The following is a 27,689-nucleotide window of genomic DNA, read 5'->3' as shown; positions in this document are numbered from 1 at the left end:
TATATATATGGAGTTGAATTAAAATGGTGATCTCCTTTACCCATTCTGTGAACTCCTTTACATGCATTTCATCATGTCCCCAATTATTTGTTTCTATAAACAGACCACTAATTATCACTAATAGATTTAGCTTTGCAACTTATCAGTCATTTAAACCTAAAACTACCACCACTCACACCATTTGAATGTTAGTTATACAGTTAAAGAGCTACACATCTGTTATGTAATCCCACTTTCAAGGACTTTTCTTGCAAGAAAATGAGTTGATTTGTGACTAATATATTTCAAATCCACCCTAATCATCTGCACATGGTGGAAACTAAATGTAGTGGGAAAAGCATTGTGAACTCAAAATATATCCCAAAACTGAAATACAGGAAAACACATAAAGAAGTTTACGTGACTATATTCAGTGATTTTTAATGAAGAATGAAATTAACTCTTATCCTTTCAGTTACTGATAACAACAAATGTCTTTGCTGTTGTGTATTATGATATAACAAAATGACATAATTTGAGCACCTACACTAGATATATGAGTAAATTGTGCTTAAAAAACTAATTTTATTACAAGCTCCAAATGGACATACCCAAAATATCTCTTGATACCCTATGTTTGGGGTATGACCAAATCCAATTATTTACTTCCTGGATTGATTTTAGACTCTAATCTTTTTATTTACTCCAAAATTTGTAATTTTTGTCGTGAAAATAAACAACCGTAAGGGAGAACACATGATTACTGCAACATGTTATTTTGGATATTTTTATATGTGAAAAAGTAATGAGACAATCAGGTAACAAATTTTCAAAACATAAATGTTTACTAATTAATCATAATAAAGACTTGAGTTACACTTACAATTTTTGTGTTTGTGTTATTGCTTTGAAATTTAATTTTTCTTCTGGTGACATGCTACTTTTAACACCTCACCATTATTTATTTCCTTGGTTTGCTGGAAAAATTTAACACAAACTCAACATATTATATATGTTTAGAAAGCTCTGTCCATCGTCTTATATGTTTGTGTAAGGTATTTAATCAGAGAAATTTGCCCCAAAACACTGGCAACATCAGCACCTTAGAAAGCCTGGCTCATATGCCCTTATAATGATAAGTTGTTTATTGAAATAATAGATAACTGAGGCTACAATTGCCAAATCTTTTGAGATTGCTAAAAAAAAAAGAGATAAACTACTTGTTATGGCCACTGCAAGAATCAGTGCAGAAGATTGGTAAAGTCTATAGTTAAGCATCTATCACAATGATGATTTTATGAAGTTGAAGTTCTGTTCAATCACTGTCACCTAAGAAAGTTCAAAAGAAAGCCTCCGACAAATATGCTAATAAAACAGATTCATATTCACTGGCAGTAGTGTCAAAGTCTCTTGAGCTATTTGCTCATAATTTAAAATATTTTCAATATTCTAAATCTGAACATGTGCTAAAGTTTGTTTGAGATATTACTTGCTGTAGTCTGTCTGTTCAAGGAACTTATAAACTGTTTCATAGGATAGTAGTTGCATTGCATCCTACTTTACCTTGTGCATGGAGGGAAAATTTGCTACTGTCACATGGATCAGAGATATTTCTACATTCTGGTGGCTATTTTCTAATTGATCAGCTACAGAGAAAGTATGAACTGTCAATCAGTTTTGGCATTTTCATAACAAGTTCATACTAATTTTCAGCAAGCTGGATTCATGTCTTGTCTATATTTTACCTGTTGCTGCTGCTAATCATGTGATTGTTTTTAATTGCATACTATTCAATTATTTTCACTTATATATGTCTTAATTTGCAATAGTCTTATCACATAAGAATCAGCTTGTCACTTTCGGTTCATTTTCAATAAGTATTTTATTTTTACTATGGCTTCAAACCCATATTTTGACTCTTTCAATCGATCTGTAATTTATCATTACACCTATCCTTCCAAATAGCAGATCCTCAAACCTCTAATTTTTGCAGAAATCAAATGCCTGTGTACTAGATTTACCCTGGAGATCAGTACACATCTTCTCTAGAAAAACTGAGAGCCTATATTAGATGTTAAGTTTATAAAAACAAACTAATAAATATAAGCTGTTATTCCAGGATATTTAACTAGTTTGTACTATTACTTATACTGACTAGTAAAAACAGAAGTCACTTCTATAAATGTAAGACCTGTAATTACACATGTTAGTAGCTATAACTGTAAATTCTATGTAATTACCAATTAATCCTTCCTTCCAGAACGACAAACCAATTTTCTACACACAGTTACACGTACATTATAGCATTCTTCAAAGTTAAAAGAAATCCTTTAAAAGTGCAAAACTCACCTGGCCACAAAAATCAGCATCATTTCTATGTCGACACAAGTTGTCAATATCAGTATTGGAAAATCTTTTAAAATGACGAATTCCTCCCATTCTAAGCGTCTTACTTCAGAAAAACAAAAGAATTTGTTGAAAGAAGTTGAACAAATAATGTATTAAAGGAACAAGTGCATGAATTAGAAATAAGCAACTACTGAGATATGCCTTGAGGACTGTCAAGTAAAAATTAGCCAAGAAAAGAGAATTAGTTCTAACATTATTAAAACTATTATGACAGTCTTGTGATTTACATCTGAAGTTTTTAAAAAGTAGTGTTAATTTGTGTTTATGTAGTCTGAAATTCATCAGGATTAACTTTCGCTATAAATAAAATGGAAATGTTGAGAAACAGCTTCAGGAAAACACATCAAAACAATGATAATTATGTTCTTAAGGTTAATAACATTCTAAAGCCACACTTTATATACACACACATATTTAATATGAGAAAAAATTAAAGTTACTCCATGGAGTGCCAATGGAACCTATACTGATCTTATTGGCTTGTTAAATATAGTCTTCTAAAGTGTTTATGCATGAAAATGTTTGTGATGATCCTAAATGATCCCTAATAACATACGAGTCAAACAAACACAGAAAAATGCACATCTAAATAATGTAATTAATCCAACTAATTACTGTTGAGGTTCTTTAAGAATTTTACATACAAAATGAGTGACTTCACCAAATTTTTCTGAACAGTTCTTTACACTGAGTGTTGATGAAAACATAAGATAATTGCTCAATATGTAGACACTAATGGCAGTGTGAACTGAATAAAAACATATCAATAATCTGAAAGTCAAGTTATTATAGTTTGAACAAAGTGTGTACATTGAAAGTTCTAGGCTTTGACAATGCTACATACACTCTTTTTAAAGTATGCAAAATGACTTAGTATGAAACAAAGAAAGTTATAAGCTGAGCATACAGTTAGCTAACTGGCAGCTTACTTAAATGGTGAGTTTACTAGAGCTGTCACTAAATATGATTCGTCTGGGACAGGACTGGTCTGAAGGTAGAACTGATGTTTATTGAATTGTTCTGATCTCTCTTCTTCTTGCAGTAAATACTGCACAAAATTCCTATAGCAGTTTGTGGGAAAAAACAACAGTAATGTCATACCTCTAATATGGAAAGAATTAGATTCACTTTTTTAGATATAAATGTTTGGTCTCATATTATAATGCACAAATAAACAAATTCTTTATACCTATTCATAACCATTTTGATATAATTACAACATCTACAGCACTGAATGAGGTATAACTGTCGTAATCATCATTAAACGTTGACATGAAAAATGTTGTTTGTTTCAATTGCAATAATAGTTTCAAATCACTTTGTTGTAGATCTAGTTCTCCCATTCATAGAAAAGATCAAGTGAGGATTAAGTAGAAGATTATTTTCAATATAAAATCAAAGTGGAGAAATGAACTTCCTTCTTTATTATATGACCATTTCTTTGTTATCTGCTGTGTGAAATTACTAGGTACAAGGTAAATTCTTTCAAATAACCTTTTAGTAACTGTTATATACATACAAGATATAATACTAACCTAGCTAAGGGTCCAAATATACTTGCCAATTCACCCTTGACAATGATTATTTAGTGATTATAATATACATATCAAATGTAATTCTATCCTGGCTAAGGCTTCACAAATCAGCTTGCCCACTCACCCCTGGCAATGATAATTTAGTGACTGCAAAAAGATACAAGATGTAATCCTATCTTGGCTAAGGCTCCAAAAATACTTGCTCATTCATCATTGGTAATGATCAGTTAGTGATTGTAATACACATACAAAATGTAATCCTACCCTAGCTAATGTTTCAAACTTTAGTGTACCAATTCACTCTTGGTGAGTTAAAGTGGTGTGACAGAAGAAATAAAAAGTGCTAGATATGGAAGAATACTTATAGCTAAAACCACTGATCAATCCACAACTGAATCTCTTATATTGAATATCAGATACATAAACAAATTTAGTAAGACAAATATTATCTAACAACTGAATGAATGCATCCAGCAATATCAGAAAAATGTTGTCATGTACTGATGTTGGTTTAATCAAATTGAAAATAAAATAAACACATATGGTCTGGCTAATTGTGGATTTAGGCACAGATGATAAAAGTTGCATGGTTAGATGTGCAGTATGCAAATACTACTTATCTCACTCTTCTATGTTGCATATATACATCTAATAATGTTTTGAAATTTTATAAGTTGTAATTTGGAACATTTGATATAGAGTCAAATTAATTTGTTAAACCCAGCCATAGGTGTTACTTTCTCTGCAGCATTAACAGATCAAGGAAAATAATCTATTGTTTCATGGGATGGTTACAGTCTTACTTTCCGTTGTGCAACTTTCACATGGAGCAGAGATATTTCTAGATTCTGTTGATCAATTTTCTGATTGGTCAGATTCAGAGAAAATGACAGTTTTTAATTGTGAATACAGTTTTAACATTTTCAAACACATTTGTTTTTATCCTGAGATAGCCAAGACTCACCTTTGTTTTACATCTTTCAGCCTGCTAATCATGTGTGTTTTGTTTTATTTACCATTTTTACATTTATACAGTTATCCATTTACTTTACTTTTCACATCATAATGTAATAGATCTTGCACAAATCAATTAGCTTTTCTTTTACCTTTTTCTTCAGTTAAAAGTGCTTCAATTTTATTTCAAAGTTAATGATGTGTATTGTCTCCTTCATTGCACCATTAAAAATCCCTACACATATTTTTCCACATGCTAGGCCTTTGAATATTTTAGTGTCGCACAGATCAAGTAATTGTGTACTTAGTTTATCCTTGAAATTATGACAGGTGAAATTTAGATGCCATAACAACAAAAATCTATTCATACACACATTATGTTTGTGTTGTGCAACACACAGATTACAAGTATCATTGTTATGTTTGCGGTGTGCAACACAGAGATTACAAGTATCATTGAACAATTTGTTTAAATATTCCTCCAAGCATGAAAAAAACTCTACAATCAGTTGAAAATGTGTTTCAGGTAAAACTAAGTTAACCTTTAAACTATCACATAGGTTCACTTAATAACTGGAGATTTGTTCAAAATATCAATCATAAAATAATGTTAAACATCTTAGTACCTGAGTTCTGATGTTAAATGGAATAACAAGACTGGACATAAAAAGAAATGCAAAATGAACAATCTTTATTATAGCACTAAACTCAAACATGGTGTGTGTACTTGTTTTTTTTTTTACATGGGACTTTCTTTTTTACTGTATTCTTTCATCTGCTTCTCTTTCAAGATCCTGTTCCAAGCTGCCTAAATCCAACATTCTTTAGTTAGCAAGAAAAACTACATTTATCTAGGGAGGCTAGCACTATTCACATAACTGGTCATTATTAAGACAAATTAGATGAAACCATAACTTTTAGATATTATGGTATTTGAATATACCATGTGTTTCAATCTTCTTGTAATATCATAGTATTTCTCTTAAGCTCATTTTTTTGTTCTGAATATGTGAACGTTTCACATAAAACGTGGTCATGAAAGTCATTAAGTTAGTTTTCTTCTAAGATACCTTTGTTCCTTTGTTGTTCTTATAATGGATAATACCTGTTACTGCCCAGGAAGGATATTGCTCAATACAATCCACTGTGAAGAATGTTAACTGCAGTGACCTTCAGTGGTTGTTCAGGTGATATCTAGAGGTTATGGCCTCACCTATGTTATAATTAGAATGAACTGTCATGTGGGTATTGCTAGTTGCCACGGGTAAATGTGAAGTATCTTGCATGCTAAGCAACGTTACATTTAGTTTGTTTGGAATGGAATATCATCTTAGTAATTATAGCCTAGTACATGGATTTAGCTTGAACAATTTGATATAGAAGAGCCAATAAAAATAATTGTCCTGTGTTTAATGGAGTACAAACTGTGTTTGTGTTTAGTGCTCTAATACAGGTTGTGCAGTATGTTTTACACTTTGTTTCCAGTCTTGTCACTTTACTTTACATTGACTCATATAATCAGAGCTTTAGTATTACCTTATAATTGATATCTTGAGTGAATCTTCTGTTATCTAGTAGACCTATCCAATGTAGTTCTAAAGTTAATTCAGTTTTATATGGATAAATTACATCATAACCTGAGTGACCATTGAAGGACACTGCTGTTGACAACCTTGTACAACAGCCAGTAATGCAGCAATATATAACCTCCAGGGCAGAACAGATATTATTCATTCAAGAATAACAAAGAAAAACAGCAGTTAGAACAAAATCAACTTAATAGCTTTCTCAACCATGTTACGGGAACCTTCAGATATACAGAGCAAATGATAAATTCAGAATAAATACAATAATAATACAAGATAGAAACACACAGTATATTCATATACCTCATTAGAATAGGTAGTTAAATTGAAAATCACTGTTGTATCAGGTAGGTCACTAGAAAATTTTATGTTATAAAGCTTTATTACAGGACTGAAAAGTTATTGTTATTCATTTTGAAGATGTTTATAATAAAACAGTTAAAGCAAAGGGGCATTTTAAAGGAAAATAATTTTTTGTCAATAAGTGCACCATTCAAATTGAAGAAAGATAGTTCTTTCTGTTCCCATTGTAACATATAGTGATGAAAGATCTCCACTTTTCCCAGTCACATGCCAGGTTTTCTTGGAACATTCACTTTTCTTATTGCAATGTGGTGGTACCTAGACCAGTGCTGTCTTGCCCTGTCGACTATCTGGAAGTCCAATGACATGACTAGCCAACTTCAACCTGCACACAATATTTTCAAGTTGCCTCCATCTGCTTCATCATATGACTTCTTCCTTGGTGACGTGGTCTCTGTATGAGATATCACCAGGATTTTATGGAGAAATTTCTGGTAAAAAATGTTAAGTTTCTGAGATACTTTTGTTGTCTTCTACATCTTGCAAGCTATATAGCTGGTATTAAAGTACTAAATGTTTCCAAGTTGTTGGAACACTGCTGTCACTTTTCCCAGACAGGTGCTGACCTCGTTTTCCAAATCTCCATCCCTTGCAATGTTGTGCCAAGAGAAGTAAAGTGGTCAGTGCTTTCAGTATTTTTTTGTTGACTGTTACGGTTTAGTTCTGATGCTGTCCAATAAGCATATACTTGGTCTTCTCACTATTTATTTTCAAGCATACTTTTCCAGCATTACACTCATGACCAGCAGTCATCTGCTGTAGTGTATTCGAAGCTTGGCTCAGTAAGACTATGTCATCAGCAAAGTCAAGATCTGATAGCCATTTTGTTGTTGCCATAGGATAACATATTCAGACCCAGCCATTGCTCTTGTCATAACAAAGTTGACAACAAGAAGAAATAAAAATGGAGACAGTATAAAACCTTGTCACACTATAGTCACAACGCCAAAGAAGTCTGTGATACCAGTGTTTTTCACACAGCATCTGACGTTTTTGTAGGGCATTTTGAAGATATTGATACATTTATTAGGTATGGCATATGTTCTTACTATTTTTCAGAACAATTTGCAAAAACAGTTTCAATAATGATGTACTGAGAGGCAGTCCAGGGCACAAAGAAGTAATGATCATCAGTAATGTAACTATTCAAGGAGTATTTATTTAAAGAAACTCAAAAAGCTGTGTAATGGTTAGGAGAAGTCAGGGTGTCTGTTATAAACAATACTGTGTGTTATGTGAAATAGAGATTTGAAAGTATGCAAGATTCAGATAAAGTTGAAGAAGCTGCTGTGTTTGATACATTGAAATGACTTACAAAGCTATGGTCAGAGTGAATTTTTCAGTCTTTTGAAATGTTTCTGAAGAAATTTCTCAATCTTTTAGCAATTACAGAAATTGAAACTAAGATCCCTATGATATGGTTGGAAATGAAAGCGATAAGAAAAGGTCTTACATTGGAAGCCTTACATTATTAAAAACAACAAATGCACAAGAAAGGTTTTTACATGTGAACAAGATTCCTGCCATCATAGCAACCTTTTTCATCTCTTTGTATGAACATCAATTTAAAGAAGTCAGCAGACTCAAGAGTACAAATACATATAAAGATTTAATAACTGAGTCAGTGAATTTGTTACTGGCTATAAAATAATATGGTTCTGGAAGTGAAGAATTTAATCTGGTTTCTGCAACTGATAAATGTTATTTTTATGGAAAGACTGATCCAAATAAAGAAGAACATATATGGAATGGTACAGTGTGCATGAAACATTAATAGCAAATATATCAGACTGAGGATGCCCACAGGCTAAAAGAAGTAGGAAATAAGTCTTAAGGGATAAGTGAAACAAGAAACATGAGGACAAAAGTGCAAATGGAGGTAGAGTAAGGCAGTGAAAAACAATATTGACATTACAATCTGGAAGGACCGCCTGATGAGTAGGTCTACAAATCCAGAAGAAATTAAACAAAAGGGAGACGGTAGGAGAGGAAAACACCAAATGGTACTGAGAAAAATGGAAGGTGTGGGATAAGGCTGCTGGAAAACCATCTATGTAAGAAACAGAATTACCATGATCGAACAGCCATGTGAGGAAATCAATAAGAAGAGAAACAGTGGGCTGAGAAGGGGAAAAACCCCGACTCAAAGACCAATGGCAGAAGATGTTCCATTTACATTGATAAATCTCAATAGAGGAAGGGTGAATATACCATGCTAAAAAGGAAGTGACATGCCTAGAAAATCTGTATCTCCTTGCCAGGGACCTGATAAATGCTAGGCATGAAGACGGAGGGTAGGAAGGGTGGGATAAAGGAACAGTGACTGAGATTGATGTAGTAGGGATGCAATGAGAGGAAAAGCCAACAGAAGGGTAGTGTGGAGCTGAAGAAGATGAGGAAAACAAGGTTGTGCTGACCAGTAAGGAGCAATAAAAAAAAAACTGACATGGAGTGGCATGGATGATTGAAATCACCCTGGGAAGAAGTCAGATGGGAGGATAAACATAAAGGTATCAATTGGTCCAATCCTAGCTGAGAGCATCCACAGCTAGGATCTGAGAATGAGAAACTGGAGACCACAAAAAGAGGTAATTTGGTAATTGAGGCAAGTGGCAAATGCATACAGGTGATGAGTACCCCACTGATAGCAAAGGCACTGGGATAAACTTTTTCTGGTTTGGAAAGGCAATCCACCAAGAGGTTGAAAGCACCTGAAACATGACATGCAAGAAGACATATCCCCAGTGTGTAGGCCCCAAAAAAAGGAGTTACAAGGTTTGACCACAAAGGGAACAGGTGCCCCCTTGGTGAGGGATATAAGCTACTACTGTAGAATTGTCCAAATGGATCATGACTAGACAATTCTGTACAATAAGAAGAAAGTGATCCAAAGCATGTTGTACCACTAGAAGTTCCAAGATGTTTATATGATAAGACCTCTCTGCTGGAGACCATAAATCTGGATGGCTCCTGCTCATCGACCCATGCCCCCCAACTGTGGAGACAAGCATTTGTGAATAAATGCAAACTTGGATGAGGTGGAGGAAGAGATATACCTGTCTTCATGTTGTCCTTGTTCAACCACCAATGGAGATCATCTGAAAAGGAAGGTGGAAGGGTAATTAGAGAGTCCAAGAGATCCCGAGCAAGATTCCATTGGTCATGCAGAGTCGACTGAAGAGACCATATATATGCCTAACCACAGGGGATTAGTGCTTCCATAGAAGCCCAAGTCCCCAAAAAGTGATAGAACCTTGCAAGCAGAAAGAGAGAGAGAGAGCAGCAAGGGCATGGAGAATTGAAAGCTCCATTCAACAGAGTCAAGGTGGAAAAGGTTGGGCCCAACTGAGGTGGGCATTGTAAAAGAGACCCAAGAAGATAAGATATTGGGGTAGGTAATAGGAAAGAGAATCCAACCCACTCAAGCTGCTTCTTGTCAGAGGCAGATCCCAGCAGGCACACAACATTGTGCCAGTTATAACCTGATATCAGAATTTGGTCAGCTGGAAGTTGTAACATAATCTGACATCAAATCATTATAACATTGTGACAACAAAAAATCCCAATGTTGTGATAATGTCAAAATAATTTTGGCCCATATCACTCACTGCAAGATAAAACAGTACAAGTGCAATAAAAAATTTTTTTGCCATATAATACACGATGTTCAGTTTGTTCTTGGGCTTCCTCCCACATCTTTTCCTACGGTCTGGTGCATATTTCAGATGTTGAGAGACACATGTAGCAATCTCTACTTCAGTGGCTGCCGGTTGGCTGGCCATTCTACTACCTGAAAAACATTAGATCCTTTTTAATGTTGGACATTTCACATTAGGGTGGTCTGTATTGCTATCATTATAATTAGAATAATACTATTTTGATAATGTTAAATTGCAAACATCATGGAACTAAAAAAAACGTAATACCAATAACGAAAATCAAATATATTACTTCTTACAGCTTAAAAAGTTATTATGTATTTCGATCATTCCCCTCTTAACAATAGTGGAAAAACAGCCAATAATGATTACCATTATAAACTGCACCCATTGTGCTAAACTGAAGATGTTTCTATTTTAATTATTTGTATCAAAAGACCAGCAATTAAGGGGCAAAGCAATGGACAATCTTATTGCCCATCCTAGTTGCCTAGGCTAGAGCTGCTGCAATGCAGAGGATCAGATCTAACTTGGTTATATTTACTAAAACCCATATAAATCCAATTATCCTAATGATTTTGAATGAAATAAAAATAAAAAACATGTAGGATTACAAGCTTTTTGCTAGCCTTTTACATACATATTTTTCCACAGGTAAAATGATACTTGTGACATAAGTAAAAAACACTAAGTAATTTGTAGTTGCCATTTTGTGAATGCCTAGCACTGAGCTATCATCTTAGTCTATAAATCTTTTTTTGGGTTCTTCAGCATACAGTAAGTCTGCTATTGTGTCATATTATAATAACATGGGGACTTAGAGAACAATGGACAGAATTTCTAATACATTTTAATCAAATTATTCTTTTCATGAAACCCAAATGAACTATCCAGAAATCAGTCAGGATCACAACCTAGCATTCAAAAAGACCACCATGCACTGATGATTGAAATTAGTTTTAAAAGTGGGTTGTCTAAAACTTAATTTATTTTGAACACTATCATGCATTAGTTGAAGCAAATGTTATGTCTGCCTTTTTGAAAGCAAAGTACAACCACTTTTAATTGGTGTTTGTTTTAGTTATTCTTTTATCTTATGATTTCAATTAATTTTATACTTACATTGAAATGATTCACATGCACAGTCATGATCCTGTTCAAACATCAGCATGTGCAGTCACTTGCACAGTAGACCCGAAAAAATATTTACAACTTTCAAACATTTACAAATAAACATTTAATTAATATTGAGCATTTGAGTCAAGAATTCACACAGAAACAAAAACGAATATTTTTAAAATTAATTTTTATAATAAAAGTTTCAACAAACTTTGTACAGTATTTCGCTGAAAAAAGCACACCAATGTAGAAGAATGTTAATTATATATGAAACAAAATTGGACATCATGACTCAATTGTAAGAGGTTGTCATAATGTGATGACAAGGTTTATATTTCTAGGATAAATTATCTAATCTGATTGTCATATTTCAATTCAAAATCTACATTTTCTGGGAAAAGTACTTTATTTATTGGTATTGAGGTTTGAATCCTGGGTAAATTGTGTTCACAATCATATCCTGACATCAATATGACATTGAAACTAGAAGGTCAAGCTGATGTCTGAAATTTGATGTTGCCTATTGGTCACATGGTGGTTGTATAATGTTGCAACCTAATTATGACATTGTGACAATGTCATAGTGACATCATGTGCCTGCTGGGATGAATGTGCTGTGAAGATTTCATTTTGGAATGAGCTAACAGAAGCCAGTCATCCATGTAGTAGTGTAAATACAACCCCCGAGCTTGCAGAAGTCAGGCAAAGACTTTGATTGCCTGACAAAAGATATATGGAGCCAAAGCAAGCCTGAAAGGCAAGGTGTGAAACTGATACACAACTCCATGGTGGAAAAACCAAAGATAGTGTCTGGACTGATGAGAAACAGGAATATGGAGATAAGCATTCAAGAAGTTTACCTTGGTAGTCCACAATCCTGGAGAAAATGCTCACCTGAGTGTGAGAAAGGACTCCATGGTAAAATGGAGAAGATTAAAATAGTGATTAAGGCAGGAGAGATCGATCACAGGACACCAGTCTCTGATTTTCTTGGGGACTACAAAAAGCCTGGAGTAAAAACCTGGGGAAGACTGGTTAGCAGGCTTGATAGCTCTCTGTGAGATAGACACTGACTGGTAGTAGGATTCCGAGGTAACGGAAAGGATATAGCAGGTTCAGTAGATTCATGAAGAAGTCAATCAACCCATTTAACGATCAACCTCCCAACGAATTATAGCCAAAACTTCCTCAGTTGAGGTCCTCCAACCTTAAACTTGCTTAATTGTGCTAGAAGTGGTGACTTCATCATAAACAGTGAAGAATTAAAAAATATATAAACAAACAAAGGTAAGTTATTGCATCAAGACTACAGAAAACAAATTGTAGCAAAATAATTAAATAAAATCAATACTTCACAAACAATTTAAATAAAACACGTGAAGAGAGCAAAATTGAAAAAAACATCTGCACTAGATCACTGCCTAATGAGAAGTGATAGTTTGGTAGAATCAAATAGAAGGAGTCACATGCATCAGAAAGGTGCATTGTACTCCTATTGGCAGAGGGTTGCCACACAATGAATTACATGTTCGTAGGAGTTCAAGGCTTGTGGTTTGTGAAAAAAATTTTGCATATAGAGGGCAGCACTCAACGAGAATAGCTATACATGTGAGAGGAGGTAATATACCATATCAAAAATCAATGCTTCTAATACTACTGTATCAAATAATCATTTTGTTCTCTTATGTAGTATTTAAATTTCTAATCAAAAAATTAAATTTTGAGTTTGAACATATTTTATGCTTTTCTTTGTTATAGTACACGTTTTAAAGTACCAAATGAACTATAGTAACTATCATATAAATGCAATGTATGAAATGAAAGTCAAAGCTTGACTCATTTTGAGACTAAGTTGAATATTTAACAAAAGTTTTCCACATTTGCAGCTTTAAAATTTCTAATGACATAACTCTTCCATAAACATACTAGTTTTTCTTAAATGGCTAATGGAAAATACTGTCAAAATAAATTTTTTTAAGCAATCCAAGAAGGTTATGCATTGAAAATTAACCGAGAGTTTATTAGTTCTACACAATGACTAAAATTTCAGCAGCAGTTTTTGCTTTTACAACATCAGAGTTGGCCAGGATTTTGCACTCATACAGAAATACAATGTAAGAAAACATACACGTACACCTATATTTGAACTCACCTTTCAAATAAGTCAAATAACAAATCAACCAAATCTTTTATTTTGCTGCATTATATAAGGCTAGTGTGAAGTAAACTGTAATTCAACACAATTTCAATCAGATTAACACCGAGTAGCATAAAACCTTAACTACAAGTCAACTAATTTATTTTTAGAAATGTATTTTTCATGAAATAACAGAAAATATTTGTCTGGTAAGAATACCTGCTAAATACACCCCATTGAGAAGAAGAAAAAACCAGCAGATTCTCACTGAGTGGTTCTCCAGCCATATAAGAGACATTGTAAACATATCCCTCACAAGCATGCCTGAAAGAAACAAAAAACAGAATTAACAACAAATAACACCACAAAGTCTAACAGCAGGTACTTTTCAAAAACAAACTAAAAAAACTACAAAGACTTATCTACCAGAAACAACACAAAAAATAGCTGAAATACTTATTAGAAAAAAAAATTAAATGAATTAAGTGCTACCAAAAACAAAACTTTTCACCAGTTACACAGTTTAGGAAAGCTAATTAGTTTTAAGAAACAAAGCACAAAGATTTAACTTCCAGAAACACACCAACAAAAACTAAAAGAGCTTCCATTTTTTGAAGACAAAACATAAAAATAATAAATATTACCAAAAGCTTGAAGTGTGTTATTTCTCAGATAAGTAACTATTAAAATATAGAAATAAATATGTTTTCTTAGACTTGAAAAGAAGATGACAATGCATTGAAAAACTTATTAAAATACATAAAAGATTTCAAAACTGAACTTAACCATTACACAAGTAACAATATATTAATTGCAAAACTCAAAGGATACAAAATCTACTCACTTTTTTATATATGTATACAGATAAGACAAAAAATACACGAGTAAGTTTTTCACATATCTATTAGAACACTAAATGTTCACCTAAACATTTTTTCAAAGACACTCATACATTATTCTTTCTGTAGTCACAACCAAAAAAAACTATATTATACATACATGCATATAATTTAAGGATAACAAGTGACTAAAGTAAAGTGATAAGAGGTTTGGTTTTTATTAAATGACAATTAACAATTCACTGTAGCATATGTCCTACTTGGGGCATACACATTAGTGCCATAATCTGCCCTTGAATTAATTTTCAGTTTTCGTTATTCCAGACTAATTCTTCACATCCCATCAAAGTCTGGACCCATTTTCAGGTGTATTCAGTCATATTTGTATAAGTGATCAAGAATATAGGATATTTCTTTTGTATTTCTTTATTTTTATAATATGCAAATTAGCCACAGTGGTAATGTTACACAACATGTTCCAGAATACATTTTCATACAAAAAGAATAGTATGAAGAAGTTTTTTCTGATAAAAAAGCAAAAACCTAGATAACATTATATCAAGGGAATATGCTACCTTAATGATTACATTTAATAACATAGACCTATAAAATCTAGATTGTTTTAAGAATGTGACATAAAGTTTTTTCTAGTATATTTAAGATAGTTATGAAGTGTAAAGTTTTTTCAAAGATAGAAAGTTGAATCAATTATTGTTTTTCTGAAATATTTAGATCTTTGTTTGCTATCATGCTTATTGAGTAGGTTAATTTGTTTTATATTAGTGCTAATTGTAATGCAGACCTACAACAGTTTAGAATAGTGTACAAGTGTTTATGCTTTTAAAGACATTAAAGGAGGAAATAAATTCATTTTTTATAGTTTACGTACACTAGACTTTAAATTATTCTTAATAGATAACTTTAAATAAATCAACAATAAAAGAACAACATCACAACATTAGCTATAAACAAATGCACATGACAATAACACAACCAGTTACTCTGTTTTTATCTTATTGTTTCATTAAGAATAATCATTTTTCCACAACAGAATACAGAGAATGAGTAGCAGTTTTGAATGTGGGATATTGTGAGGTTAAGAACCTACATTTGTTCTTTACTTTTAACATTTTTCTGTTTATTTTCTTATGCACAAAATTTATTTTTACTCACAAAGCACTTTCCAGAAGTGGTTTCGTGTTGTTGTTGGTGTTTTGGTTTCTCCAGGAATAGAATGGGAAGAAGGTCAGGCCTAAAGAACAAGGTTTCTCCATTAAACCATGTGGTTCTATTAGCAACTATGTTAAAATACTACAAAGTTTCATGCCTTTTTTTTCTACAATATTCTGAACAAGATACAAATATTTTGGACTACTTATGATTTGAAAGATATCAAATGATTTGATAATAAAAGAACATTTGCTAAAGGATAGCAGGTTTGCTGAAGTGATTTTTTTTCTGTAGATTATTATGGTAATTCAAGGATCACTGCAAAATCTAAAATTTCAAGAATTCAGTATATGGAAAGTTTAGTGCAGTAATTTGTTGCAGTTGGATTTATAGATATAAGACATGGTGATAAAGTCTGAATAAAAGCATTACACTTTATTTTCTTATTACAAGTTGACAATAGGAAACTGATTTTCAAAGCAGTAGAACTATTGAGAATGATAAGCTAAGATGCAGTGGTAAATGAAGAAGTTACATTGTACTTAAATACAGAAAACTAAAACAAATTCAGTTGGGAAATAAACATAAGTATAATAAAGTGGGCACAATCAGTAGAAGTAACTATTATAAAGCTTGAAGTACAGATGGAACATCACAAGCAAGTCTTGGCTCTTCCAAGTTAGGAAAAACTCCTCTTCTTAAAGACAGAAAACAAAAGAATCTGTCTGAGACTGCCAAAACTGCATGCACAGAGCACTTTCTTTCTACAGCTAACCAATAACGAAGAAGACACCAGAATGTGGATATTCGCACACAAGTTAAAGTAGGATACAATACAAATTTCTCGTGAAACAGCAGATAGGTTCCTTGACAAGACAGGCTACAGAATACCTTTGGTTGAATTTGGCACATGAACTCAACCAGATTTAAATGATTTCAGACTAGAACTCAGAGAAAAATCTTGTAGTAATGAAATATCCACTACACTACCATTTTAAAATAAAGTACAGCACTCTTGTGTGTATAGTATACCAGTTTATAAAGGCAAATTATTAATTTATCACAAGTCAGCATACCAGTATTTCTGAAAAAATAAAAATAGAGCACCACTTTTCTCAAATCAGTTTAAAGTACTCTTTGTTTGAAAAAGAATAAACTGTCCTCCACTGCTGTTAAAGACAAATTGTTAAAACAAACATAAATGTACACAAGTATCATTGTTTTAAAAAAGAAATAATGCCATTATAAAATTATTTATTAAAAACAGTAAATGTAAGACACACTAATAATTATTGTCTTAAGATATAATATATATATATCAAACAAATGAGTTAACCATTGAGTTTAAAGAAATATAAAAATAAAATAGTTTATCACTGTTTTTAAAGAAATATTACTAATATACAATTCATCTACCACTCTTCTGAAAAAAAAAGACATATTAATATAAAACAAAAACTAATGTCCCAATGTTTATTTGAAGTGTACTACTACTGCTTTTAAAGAAATTCAATCTATATAAAACAAAGTAGTTTACCATTCTTTCAAAATCTTGAAATAGAACTTTACCACATTTACGTTTGGAAGATCTGCTTCCTTTAAATGTTTGACTGAATTAACATTAATTTAGAAATAGAAATCGTAGCAGCTTCACTACCTCTGTATTGTGCTAGTGCTGCAGCCAAATCATCAACATCTCTGAGTGGCAAATCTGCCCCACTGAGATTGATAGCAAAATCCCAAGTTCCCATTCTCAGTAACTCTTCAAATCCCTGCAAAAATACATCCAAAAGACTTCATTTCCACATTAATTACTTGTTTTGTTTCAAAACTGTGTGCAAAACTATATAACAGCTACCTGCTCATAGCTGTTTCTAATTTTGAAGTAACAAACTAGAGGAAAGACAATAGTACTCACCACCAACTCTTGTACTATTCTATTCTGATAGTGGGATTTGGCCATCTCATTCTCATGCTACAAAGAATGGAACTTGTTTTTATGGCAATGGGTTGAGCACACAGAATCCTCAGAATAACATTTCATGCACAATAACCATGCCTAGCCTATTCTATATTAATAAACATCTAGACCACCATAACCACTAGATCTATTTTATATTAAACAACTGCTAGACCTATTCTACAGTAATCAACTAGCCACTAGATCCTAGACCTATTGTACAGCAATCAACTGACTTGTATGACATTCTAGATAGAAACAGTATACTTCTATTCAAGAAAAAATATCGTTTACGCTTTTCTGTAGTTTGAAACTGGTAAATGTATAACTTAGTTAAATTTATTTTAGCAGAAATGAAATGTGTATTTCATAATTTCAGGAAGATTCTTTACTTTTTACTTTCATTGATTTTTTTTTTTACCCTTACTGTATGCAAATAGTAGTAAATAAGTTTTCAAACACACATCTTAAACAGAAGAAATAATGGCACTGTAATTACCTTTTTTTGTTTAACTAGTGTATTTTCTTTTAATTGGTTTCCTCAGTTTGTGTTTGATGTATTACTGAGGGAAAGTGTATGAAATTAAGATGATGAAATAGAAATTGTTAAAATTAAAGGTCAATAACATAGGTAATGTTTGGTAAGTTTCAATCAAAATCACACAACCTTGAAGACCAAACATGATCTTTTTCATCACATTTCCTGTGTCATGATTCATAAAAATTCAAACAATTTGTAGTTCAAATTCTATACCTCAGACTACTTTTATATTAGCCTGCACATCACAGACTGGAGGTTGCAGCTCACCTGGAATGGCCTGGTGATAAGGGCATTTACTTGCAATATGCAAGTTGTGGGGTAGAAGCTAATCACTGAACTTGCTTGCCTTTTCAGCTGTGAAATCATAATAATGCACAGGTCAATCCCATTATTCATTGGTAAAATGTAATACAAGAGTTGGTGTTGGTTGATGTTGACTAGCTACACTTTCTTTAGTTTGTTACTTCCAAATTAGAGATGGCTAGTACAGATAGCCCTTGAGAAGCTTCATGAAATTCAACAAAACAAACTATCAAGGTTGCAGCTTGCAGTTAATTTGCAAGTATATTAGAGCCACTATGAGGTCATAGTGTAAAACAATATACTTAAAAGAACAACTTCATCCAATTCTGAAATAATTACAGGTAGTGTTTAAGATAAAGAATATTTACTAGTGTTCTAAAATTTACTGTGTCACCATAACAGTGCTGATATTATGTGCTAGATATACATGACAGTTTTATTTTACGTTTCATGTTAGCATTATGAATTAGATAATTTATATAATGCATGTATCAAAGTTAAGTTATTTTTAGAAGTGATAGTTATGCCAAGTTTGTTTGTGTAACTGTTTTACAAATCATTTGTTGTGTAGTTCAATTGTTGTGAACTGATGTTATGTTACTCAAAATTTCTGAATTTTCCTCATTGCTTTATTTGAGTATTGTTGCATCATAATATCTTGTAGTGTGTAAAAAGTTCTAGGCCTCAGTCAGGCTATAAATACGTTGTAGTTCAAGTTAAGTTAGAAAAAGTTAGTTATATAGATAGCTAACCCTAAACTGTGTGACTTTGAGTTTAGCCATAAAGAGTGTAAAGTGGTTATTTCTAAAGTGAATTATCACAGATTGTATTGTAATAACAGAGTAGAGAAGAAATAATTCATCTTATCAACTTTGTTCTAAAGTAACTGAACCAACCTGTGTGGGCTTTAATTAAACGAGACAATTATTTAAAGCTCTGAATACAACTGTGGTAACCAACAGTATAAAGAACCTTTATATGTATGTTTCACTTCTTTTAATATGTTATTTTAAAACAAGTGAATTGTGTGCTGTTTCTTTATTGTTGAGAGTTATTATCAACAAGTCTCAGACACTAAAAAATCCAGCCCATACATAAAACCTGACATTATGCAACAGAAACTTTAAATGAATGCAATTTATATTATGTAATAGATATGGTATTTGGCAGTCCTAACTTTGTACCCTTTTAACTCCAATTCCTACAAATTAGTTTGGTCAGCATGCCTAAAAGTCTAAAATTGGTTGTACTTGTGTCTCTTGTAAACTTAGTTCTGTGATAAAATATATTTTTTTATACATACATGTAGCAAAAAGAAAAACATTAAACATTTGTAAACTATCTGCTTTCAGCAAATTCACACTGGTTTAGCATGTACATATAGTCAGCTCAGACCATATTATTACAACACAAATGAGATAACAGCAGTGTTAATATGTATCTACTTCTCAAGTTTTTGAACTGCTGAGTCAGTTGGCTGATACAGTAGACTTCAGAGGTGACATCTGTTCAATATATAACACTTCTTAAGCACATGATTTCAATTACATTTTCAAATCACAATGTTGTCATGTTATTTTACACTTTTTTTAACACATACATTTACATTTATTTCACTGCATACCTCTTACCAAAGTAGATGTAATTTTCACTTGGTTGTTTGACAAGATTCTTCAAAAACAAGTATGTTCCAATATGTATGATATAGCAAATATTCTTGTAAAAAATAAGTTTTGTCCCCATGTACCAAAACAAAAAAGAAAATTCTCAAATAGATTACAATTTATAAATTTTATTTGCTTTTATATGTATAGAAAAAATGTTTTACAAAAGCTAACAAGAACAACCTTAATGCTGCAACACAAAGCAAACTACAAAAATAGTCAGTGATCCAGATAAAATTTTGACATTGTGAGTATTTTATTTCTTGAAATAAACTGCAGTATTGAAAATTAAACTCAATGGTGAAAACTTGTGCAGAAGCATTGCTAGGCACTGGCACATGGGGCTCTTGTCTGTTTCTATTTGACAGTGCCCAAATCACTAGTTGGCATCTTCAAAAAGAATATAAAACCATGATCAATATCATATTGAAACATAAAAAATTCCTGTGCCTATGGGCCTGAACCTCAAATCTTTTAAGTACCTAGCAATGCCTCTGAACTTGTGTATTTTTGGGTTTCAGTGACTTTTCGTTATCCAACTCTTAACATGTGTTGTTTTGCTGTGTTTACTAGATGGCTGCTCTTTTTCTTATATCTTATTCCTATTAAGGACTTACTGAGGCAAGTAAAACACAATTTCAATACAGTAAGCATTGAGGAGAATTGGTTATATTAGACTGGTATATATAATTTTCAGTTCAACAATAACCCCAATTAAACTACGGGTAATCAGTGTGCAACTCATCAATCAGTTTATGGTGAGAGTGATCTCCCATGCTTTTTCTGTTTGTTTTATTACCAAAACTGTTCTTTCCCCAAATTGGCACATATGCATGTATATGTGAATGACTTACATACCAGTGAATACTATGCATATCTGATATATTTTCTTTGTAGAAAAATGCATATTTAGGAGGATATGCATCTTGTCTGGAGCACTAAGTAGATATATTTACCATAAATTAAAACTAACTTGGCAAACAATGTTAAATACCTAAATAGTTAAATAACACAACGAAAAATTTAAGTAGATATTCTTTTGCCACCAGAGTCAATAATGAAGAAAAATTTAAATGACTCAATATTGGCTTTGCTAATATTTACATAAATTGGCACAAAAAACAATTATGGAAGACAAAAATGTGTATTGTAATAAATCTTAAAAACATTTTAAGTACATCTCAACTTTTAATATGAAATACTATATTTTGAAGCTTATGAAAATCTGTAAAATGCTCCTAATGTAATGTAAAAGTTATATATATATATAATATAAAAATTGTGGTTAAAATCTGGCCAATCTAATTAACAACTAACTACTTCCATGTAATGTGGTAAGCTCATCTTTTGTGGTTAGCTCTAATGGAATCTGAGTGTTTAAAAAAAAGGAAATTTAACATTTTTTAATACACTTAAGGCAATATTCAAAGGTCAGAAGTTATCAATCAACACATTTACTGATAGGTGTTTTACACTCTTTTTTTTCTCATATTAAAGATAAAATATTGCTTGAATAATTAAGTCATTTGATTTTAAATAAATTAATGAGATTGAGTAATTCAACCAATAAACAGGTCACTTAACATGCTGTTAAACTTGCTAATCTTACATCATCATGATCTTGGTTTATGAAAAGATATGCTAGATATAAGGAAGATGTTTAACTCTACATACCTCTAGCTGTGCACGTACTATATCATAGGAAGCCCAAGATGTTAAAAAGGATCGATCTTTCGGAAGAACCCGAATATTGTTAGATTGGAGTGCCAGCATATTAATCTTTGTTTCAAGCTCCTGATTTAAATATAAAAAACTAGATAATTAAAAATACTTAGAAATATCTATTCCTTTAAACTGACTTTAGACATATTATACTATTCTATGTTCAAATATCAAAACGTTATTTGTCTTCTTTCAACACTGACATTCTTGGAATAAGATTATAACCAATAACTCCCCCACCTTCAATATAGTAAGTAAAAAATATCTATTAAACATTAAATGCTATGTAAGTGCTTTTACACTTCAGAGTATAAAGTATTTTGAAACTGAATCTTAATTTTCTTACCTCTCTAACATTTGTTGCTCTGACATCTACATGAATAACATAGAAGTAATAAGGCCGATAGATTAATTGCAGTAATTCCATCTGTATGAGACAAGGCTTCATATAAAATCACAATACAACATACAACCATTATGAAAAAGTAAATTAATAATGCTTTCCTTTATAATGAAATATGTACATGACTACTAGAAATAGTGTCTCTGAAATTTCTGTTATAAAGCTGTATTGTTTTTATAGAATTTGTTCTTGTTATTTATTTATCTAGGAAATTAATTATAGTCTATAAAATTTGTATTAATTATACTGCTCATACTGTTATTTGGAGTTACATATAAAATTAAAAACAATACATAAAAGTTTTCCTAATACATATGCATTATCAAGAATTTCTTAAGAACTTTGGAATTAATTTAAAACATGACAGTATATTTTATCAAAGGTTTTAAATACTGAATTCATAATTGAAACGAATGGGAATTATTTAAAATACTTAATAGTTTGTGAAATTCACTTCAAAGAAAGTGATCTGTATTTTGAAAAACTTCCTAACTCCAGAGGATAACTTTTTATTTTCTTATTCATATCAAAATCTATCTAAAAACACTCAACAGTCATATTGCCCAACTCTTTTCACTTTTGCAAGCTGTAAATATCAGAGATTATTCTAACAATAATGTAGCAAGAACCTCCTCCTGAAACATTAAAACTTCTAGCAAGTATTTACAAAAATCAATTTAAGTTGATGAAATATTTTACCACAAATAACTAATATCAAAGAAAATGAACACACAAAACATTTTGATATTTTATGTAGAAAGTTAACAATTTCACTTTATATCAGGTACTGTTTTTTACTATTGCATTAGATGAATGTAACAAACATATTTTATGATACATCGTTGTACTTCTTAATTTCTTGGGATGGAAACTAATACTGAGATTTTTCTAATTAGAGACATAATGCTGCTACCTTATGTGATAAACAAATATGTCGGTTTTTACTTTTTTATGATTTGAAACAAACTAATAGGGTTTACCATAACATGTTGCCAAAGCATATATCCTAAGCAAGCCCTACCATAACAGATCCATTGTTAGAACTAAACAGTAAGAAGAGAGAACAAAAACAAAAAATGTGTATGTGTGTTTTCTTATGGCAAAGCCACATCAGACCATCTGTTGTGTCTACTGAGGGGAATCAAACCCCTGATTTTAGCATTGTAAATCCGAAGACTTACCGCTGTCCCACCAGGGGCCAAAAAAAAAATTATTTCATACCTATCTTACATGATTTCTGTCCTCATCCATTACTGACTCATTTAAGGTTAATCACAACCAACAAATAATGGCACAGTTGTGAGAAAAGAAACAAATAACCTTAAGATCATAGATAGAAATATTCCTACCACAGCTGGAATATCTTGATGAATGAGTAGAACAAACCCCAGTCTAGCAGGAATCAGATGATGATTTGAATAAGTTAATACTATCTAGAGGAAAGAGATACAAAAATGAAGATGAATCTTAAAAAATGTAAGTATTCAAACGTTACTAGTTTGTCACACATAAATACCTAAGTATACTGAGGTTCAGTATCATTTTGAATTGCTTCTGTAACACATATGTCATGTACACAATATATATAGATAAAGATACAATACAATGTTTAGCTTAATTTAAATATGCACTAAACAGAAGTGCTATTCTTTCATGTAAGGTAGAATGAAATGTCTTGCTTGCTATTTTTATCTTCAAAAATCCAATTGTAAATAATAACTTAGAAATTCGTTCTTTATGATATTTAATTTAAAAACTCTTGTACTCATAGTAGATGTCATAACTTCTGCTAAGTTAATTTGGATGACATGCATATAAAGACTAATCAATCATTCACAACACAAAAAAGCTGCTTGATTTTTTAACACCTCAGCTCAAGTACATAAAGAATCATTACTCTTGTTTTTTGCAACTGAATAAATAAACGATAATTTATTCTGTCATAGTGCTAAAATTTTCTACACAGAAAATTTAAACTTGATAATCAAAACTAAGCCATTCTAATCTTGTAAAATTCAGTTAATGAAAAATAACATAAATTAACAAATTAACAAATTTAAAAGTCAGAATTAATCAGCCAGTATGACAAGAATTAGGTAGTGACAAGATTATGCTGAAAAGTTAGAGGAAATAAAACAAAGACTTTGACTAATTAAAACAAACTGACAAGAATCACAAGAGATTGGCTGAGAAATCAATCCCATAATCTTCAGGATCTCACCATTCTAGCTCACATAAATTAGGTTATCATAAGATAAGTTATTATCAAAATCCTTAATTTTAAAGCATTTTAGTTGGTGTGAGAAAAATAATTGCAGAAATACATATCAAATTAATCATTTCAAAGTATATATGCTTTCAACATTACGCTTAACTAATCACTGATCAAAGAACAGTTATTTAAGTTAACTTTTAAGCAATTTTTCTAGGCTTTTGACAAGACTTGGTGACATATCACACATAGTTATTTTCCCTTTAGTATATGATGATTATTTATAACATATAACAAAAAATTTACAGTTGAATGAAGAATACATTTTTCCCCAATCATTCATCAGTTAAAAACTAAATTGCCAAGTTTTTTCCTTCCATAGCAGTCAACTTCAAAAAGAGAGAGAAGGACAAAGAAATGTAACAGTGTGAGGGTAAACTACACAAGGAAGAGGTGCCCCTCCCCATTCCAGGGACTTTGGTTCGGACTGCTTATATGGCTAGTGGCACCTTACTCAAAATTTGGATCCTAAAATTTGCCCAAAAGGTTCACCACCCCTGAAATAAGGGAATGCATGATTTCAAAGAGTGCCTACATTCTAAGTGCCTGAAAAACCAAAGCATCATATTGTATACCTGTCTGGTTATCTAAATGTAAAAAAAAAACTGTTATTTTTATAAAATAAATAAAATCTACTCACACTTCTGGTGAATTTCTTTGTTCACCCAAACACCATGAGCAGGAAGAGATCTAAAACTCAATTTTTTTTTCTTTTCCTAAAAAATTATACATCCTCATATAACTTCTATACTGAAACTTGTATTCTCATTTTTTAGCAGCTTTGTAGCAATACATAAGTGTAGCAAAAGAAACACTAAGCTTACTGCTGTAATGAACTTTAGTATTCCTATATACAAGTTCTATGTTCAAACAAATCAATGTATACAAAAGAAACATATTTCTTATGAAGGTGTAATTGTTCGAGGAAAGATGTTACACTAATACTTTGTTTCACCATTTTCTCAAACCAGTTTAATCAAGAGCCAATTCTCTTTCATTCAATAGGCAGAAACAGAAGAAATATGCAATAAATAAAAAAACAACAGCATTTTCATGTTAACAAACATAATATTAACTATTAAGATTCATTGGTAGTTGTGTAATGGACAGAAAATTAAAAACTTTATTTGTCAAGAAAAAAGAAGTGAATGAAGAACATTATAAACCAGATCCATTACCAGAAAAGTATAATTTATTTTTTAAATAACCCTAAAGTCATAAATAAATCGGATTTAATACTAAATGATAAACAGCTAGATGATTTAAACAGAGGTTTAAATTTCTCATGTGGTCTAAAAAAAGTTACAAAAAAGACAACATAACTGAAATTGAAATTAACTTGAAAAACTGAAATGTTGAAAAAGTGCATATTGTTAGAAGTTAGTGTTGTATTTTATTAATTAATTTTAAACCCATAAATAATAACAAAAAGGATTTTGAAAGTTTGAGGAGTTTACATGATCAAGATGTGGATGATAAAAAAGGACATCTGTAATTATTAATAAAAAATAAACAATTCTAAAGTTGAAGAAATGTTGAAAGAATGTCTGTATGAGAATATAAAAGTTAATCATATAAATAAACCTCAAAGTTTAATTCCAAGTAACTTTATTTTACCTAGACTATATGCCTTGCCTAAGGTTCATAAGATTTTAGAACAATTTTAGATCTATTGTATCTAATACTAAGAGTTTACAATGTAGCAAAATTTATATCGAAAAATTCTCAGTTAAGAATTTATTTTAATCATTGGAAAGAATTGAGCATATCATTTTAAATCATAAAAATATCTTTGTGTCTTTTGATGTTGTGTCAATGTTCACCAAAGTACCTGTGAAAAAAGCTATTGCATGTTTTGAGAAAAAATTAAAAGAAAATAATAATTCAGTCTTAGAAATAACAGATATGATTAACATGGTAGAAGTACGTGTTTAAAACGTTTTTTTTTCTTCAAATTAACAGTAAAGTATATAAACAGAACAAGGGTTTAGCTATGGGTTCTCCTTTATCTCCATTATTGTGTGATTTATTTATGGACAGTTTTGAAAGTGAAGCATTACAAAAACCATATAAAAAAAACCGAAGTCTGGTTAAGGTATGTTGATGACACATTTTTGATATGGCAGCATGGTAAAGAGGAATTGGCTCTTTTTGCTAATTACCTTAATAGGATTGACAATTCTATCAGATTTACTTATGGAGTTAAGACAAATAGCAGTTTACCTTTCTTGTATGTTTTAGTAAAAATAAGGATAAATTGGAAATTAATATTTATCAAAAACCTCTCTCTCTCTAATCATTCCACCACATCAAAAATCTTGTCACACTAAATCTCAGAAAACTTATTTTACTCTTATGTGGATAAGATACTAAAATTATGTTGTAAACAGAATGATATTAATAATGAGTTATTATTAAGTATATAGCAGTAGAAAGAGGTTTCAATCCTAATATTGTTGACACAGCTGTTACAAAACTAAAAAACAGGGATAAAAATATCAAGTTACAACCACTTGCTGAAAAAAGTAGAAAATAATGTCATTTATACCTGGTTTGTCTTCTCAAGTAATGAAACAATTTAGTAAACAAATAAATATTTTTCTGATATATAAACCAATAAACAAAGTTAGCCAAATTCTTAATATAACTAAAGATAAAATTGATTTAATGGAAAAATTTGGTATATATAAAATATCATGTGAATGTGAAAAAGTTTATATAGGACAAACAAGAAGAAATTTCAAATTCAGAATGAATGATCACAAAAGAATTGTTAAAAACAATAATATTTCACCTTTAGCAAACATATTAATGAAACTAATTACATAATTCAATGGAAAAAAACTGTTATTTTAGTACAACATCAAAATTTATTAGTATGAATATACGTGAATTTATTCAGATAATCAAATATAAAAAAGTAAATTTAAGATACTAAATATGGATGATGGACCTGATGAAAATGTTGTCAGCAGATGGTGTGAATTCTTTAATATGTAAATTGGTGATTTTTTAATGGTATAAATAAGTGCTATTCTTGCAAAATATTGCACTCTTAAGGATGACACAGTAAA

General features: G+C 31.2%; 1 protein-coding gene across 2 annotated transcripts in view; it reads right to left on the bottom strand.

The window, feature by feature from the left end:
* LOC106469959 overlaps nt 1–27,689 on the bottom strand; it is a 98,240-nt gene that overhangs the window by 50,333 nt on the left and 20,218 nt on the right. For both annotated transcript variants that reach the window (XM_022398523.1, XM_022398524.1), the window contains exons 6-14: nt 25,256–25,331; nt 23,693–23,772; nt 22,287–22,367; nt 21,893–22,012; nt 17,408–17,522; nt 15,754–15,832; nt 13,961–14,065; nt 3,318–3,449; nt 2,329–2,431 (exon numbers count right to left, since the gene is read on the bottom strand). In XM_022398523.1, the coding sequence (XP_022254231.1) occupies nt 2,329–2,431; nt 3,318–3,449; nt 13,961–14,065; nt 15,754–15,832; nt 17,408–17,522; nt 21,893–22,012; nt 22,287–22,367; nt 23,693–23,772; nt 25,256–25,331 (891 nt within the window). The remainder of the gene's footprint in view (nt 1–2,328; nt 2,432–3,317; nt 3,450–13,960; nt 14,066–15,753; nt 15,833–17,407; nt 17,523–21,892; nt 22,013–22,286; nt 22,368–23,692; nt 23,773–25,255; nt 25,332–27,689) is intronic.

Source organism: Limulus polyphemus, unplaced genomic scaffold (genome assembly GCF_000517525.1).
Source record: "Limulus polyphemus unplaced genomic scaffold, Limulus_polyphemus-2.1.2 Scaffold3743, whole genome shotgun sequence".
NCBI lineage: Eukaryota > Metazoa > Arthropoda > Merostomata > Xiphosura > Limulidae > Limulus > Limulus polyphemus.
Note: the sequence above shows the minus strand (reverse complement) of the source record. Positions and strands in the feature narration are given on the sequence as shown.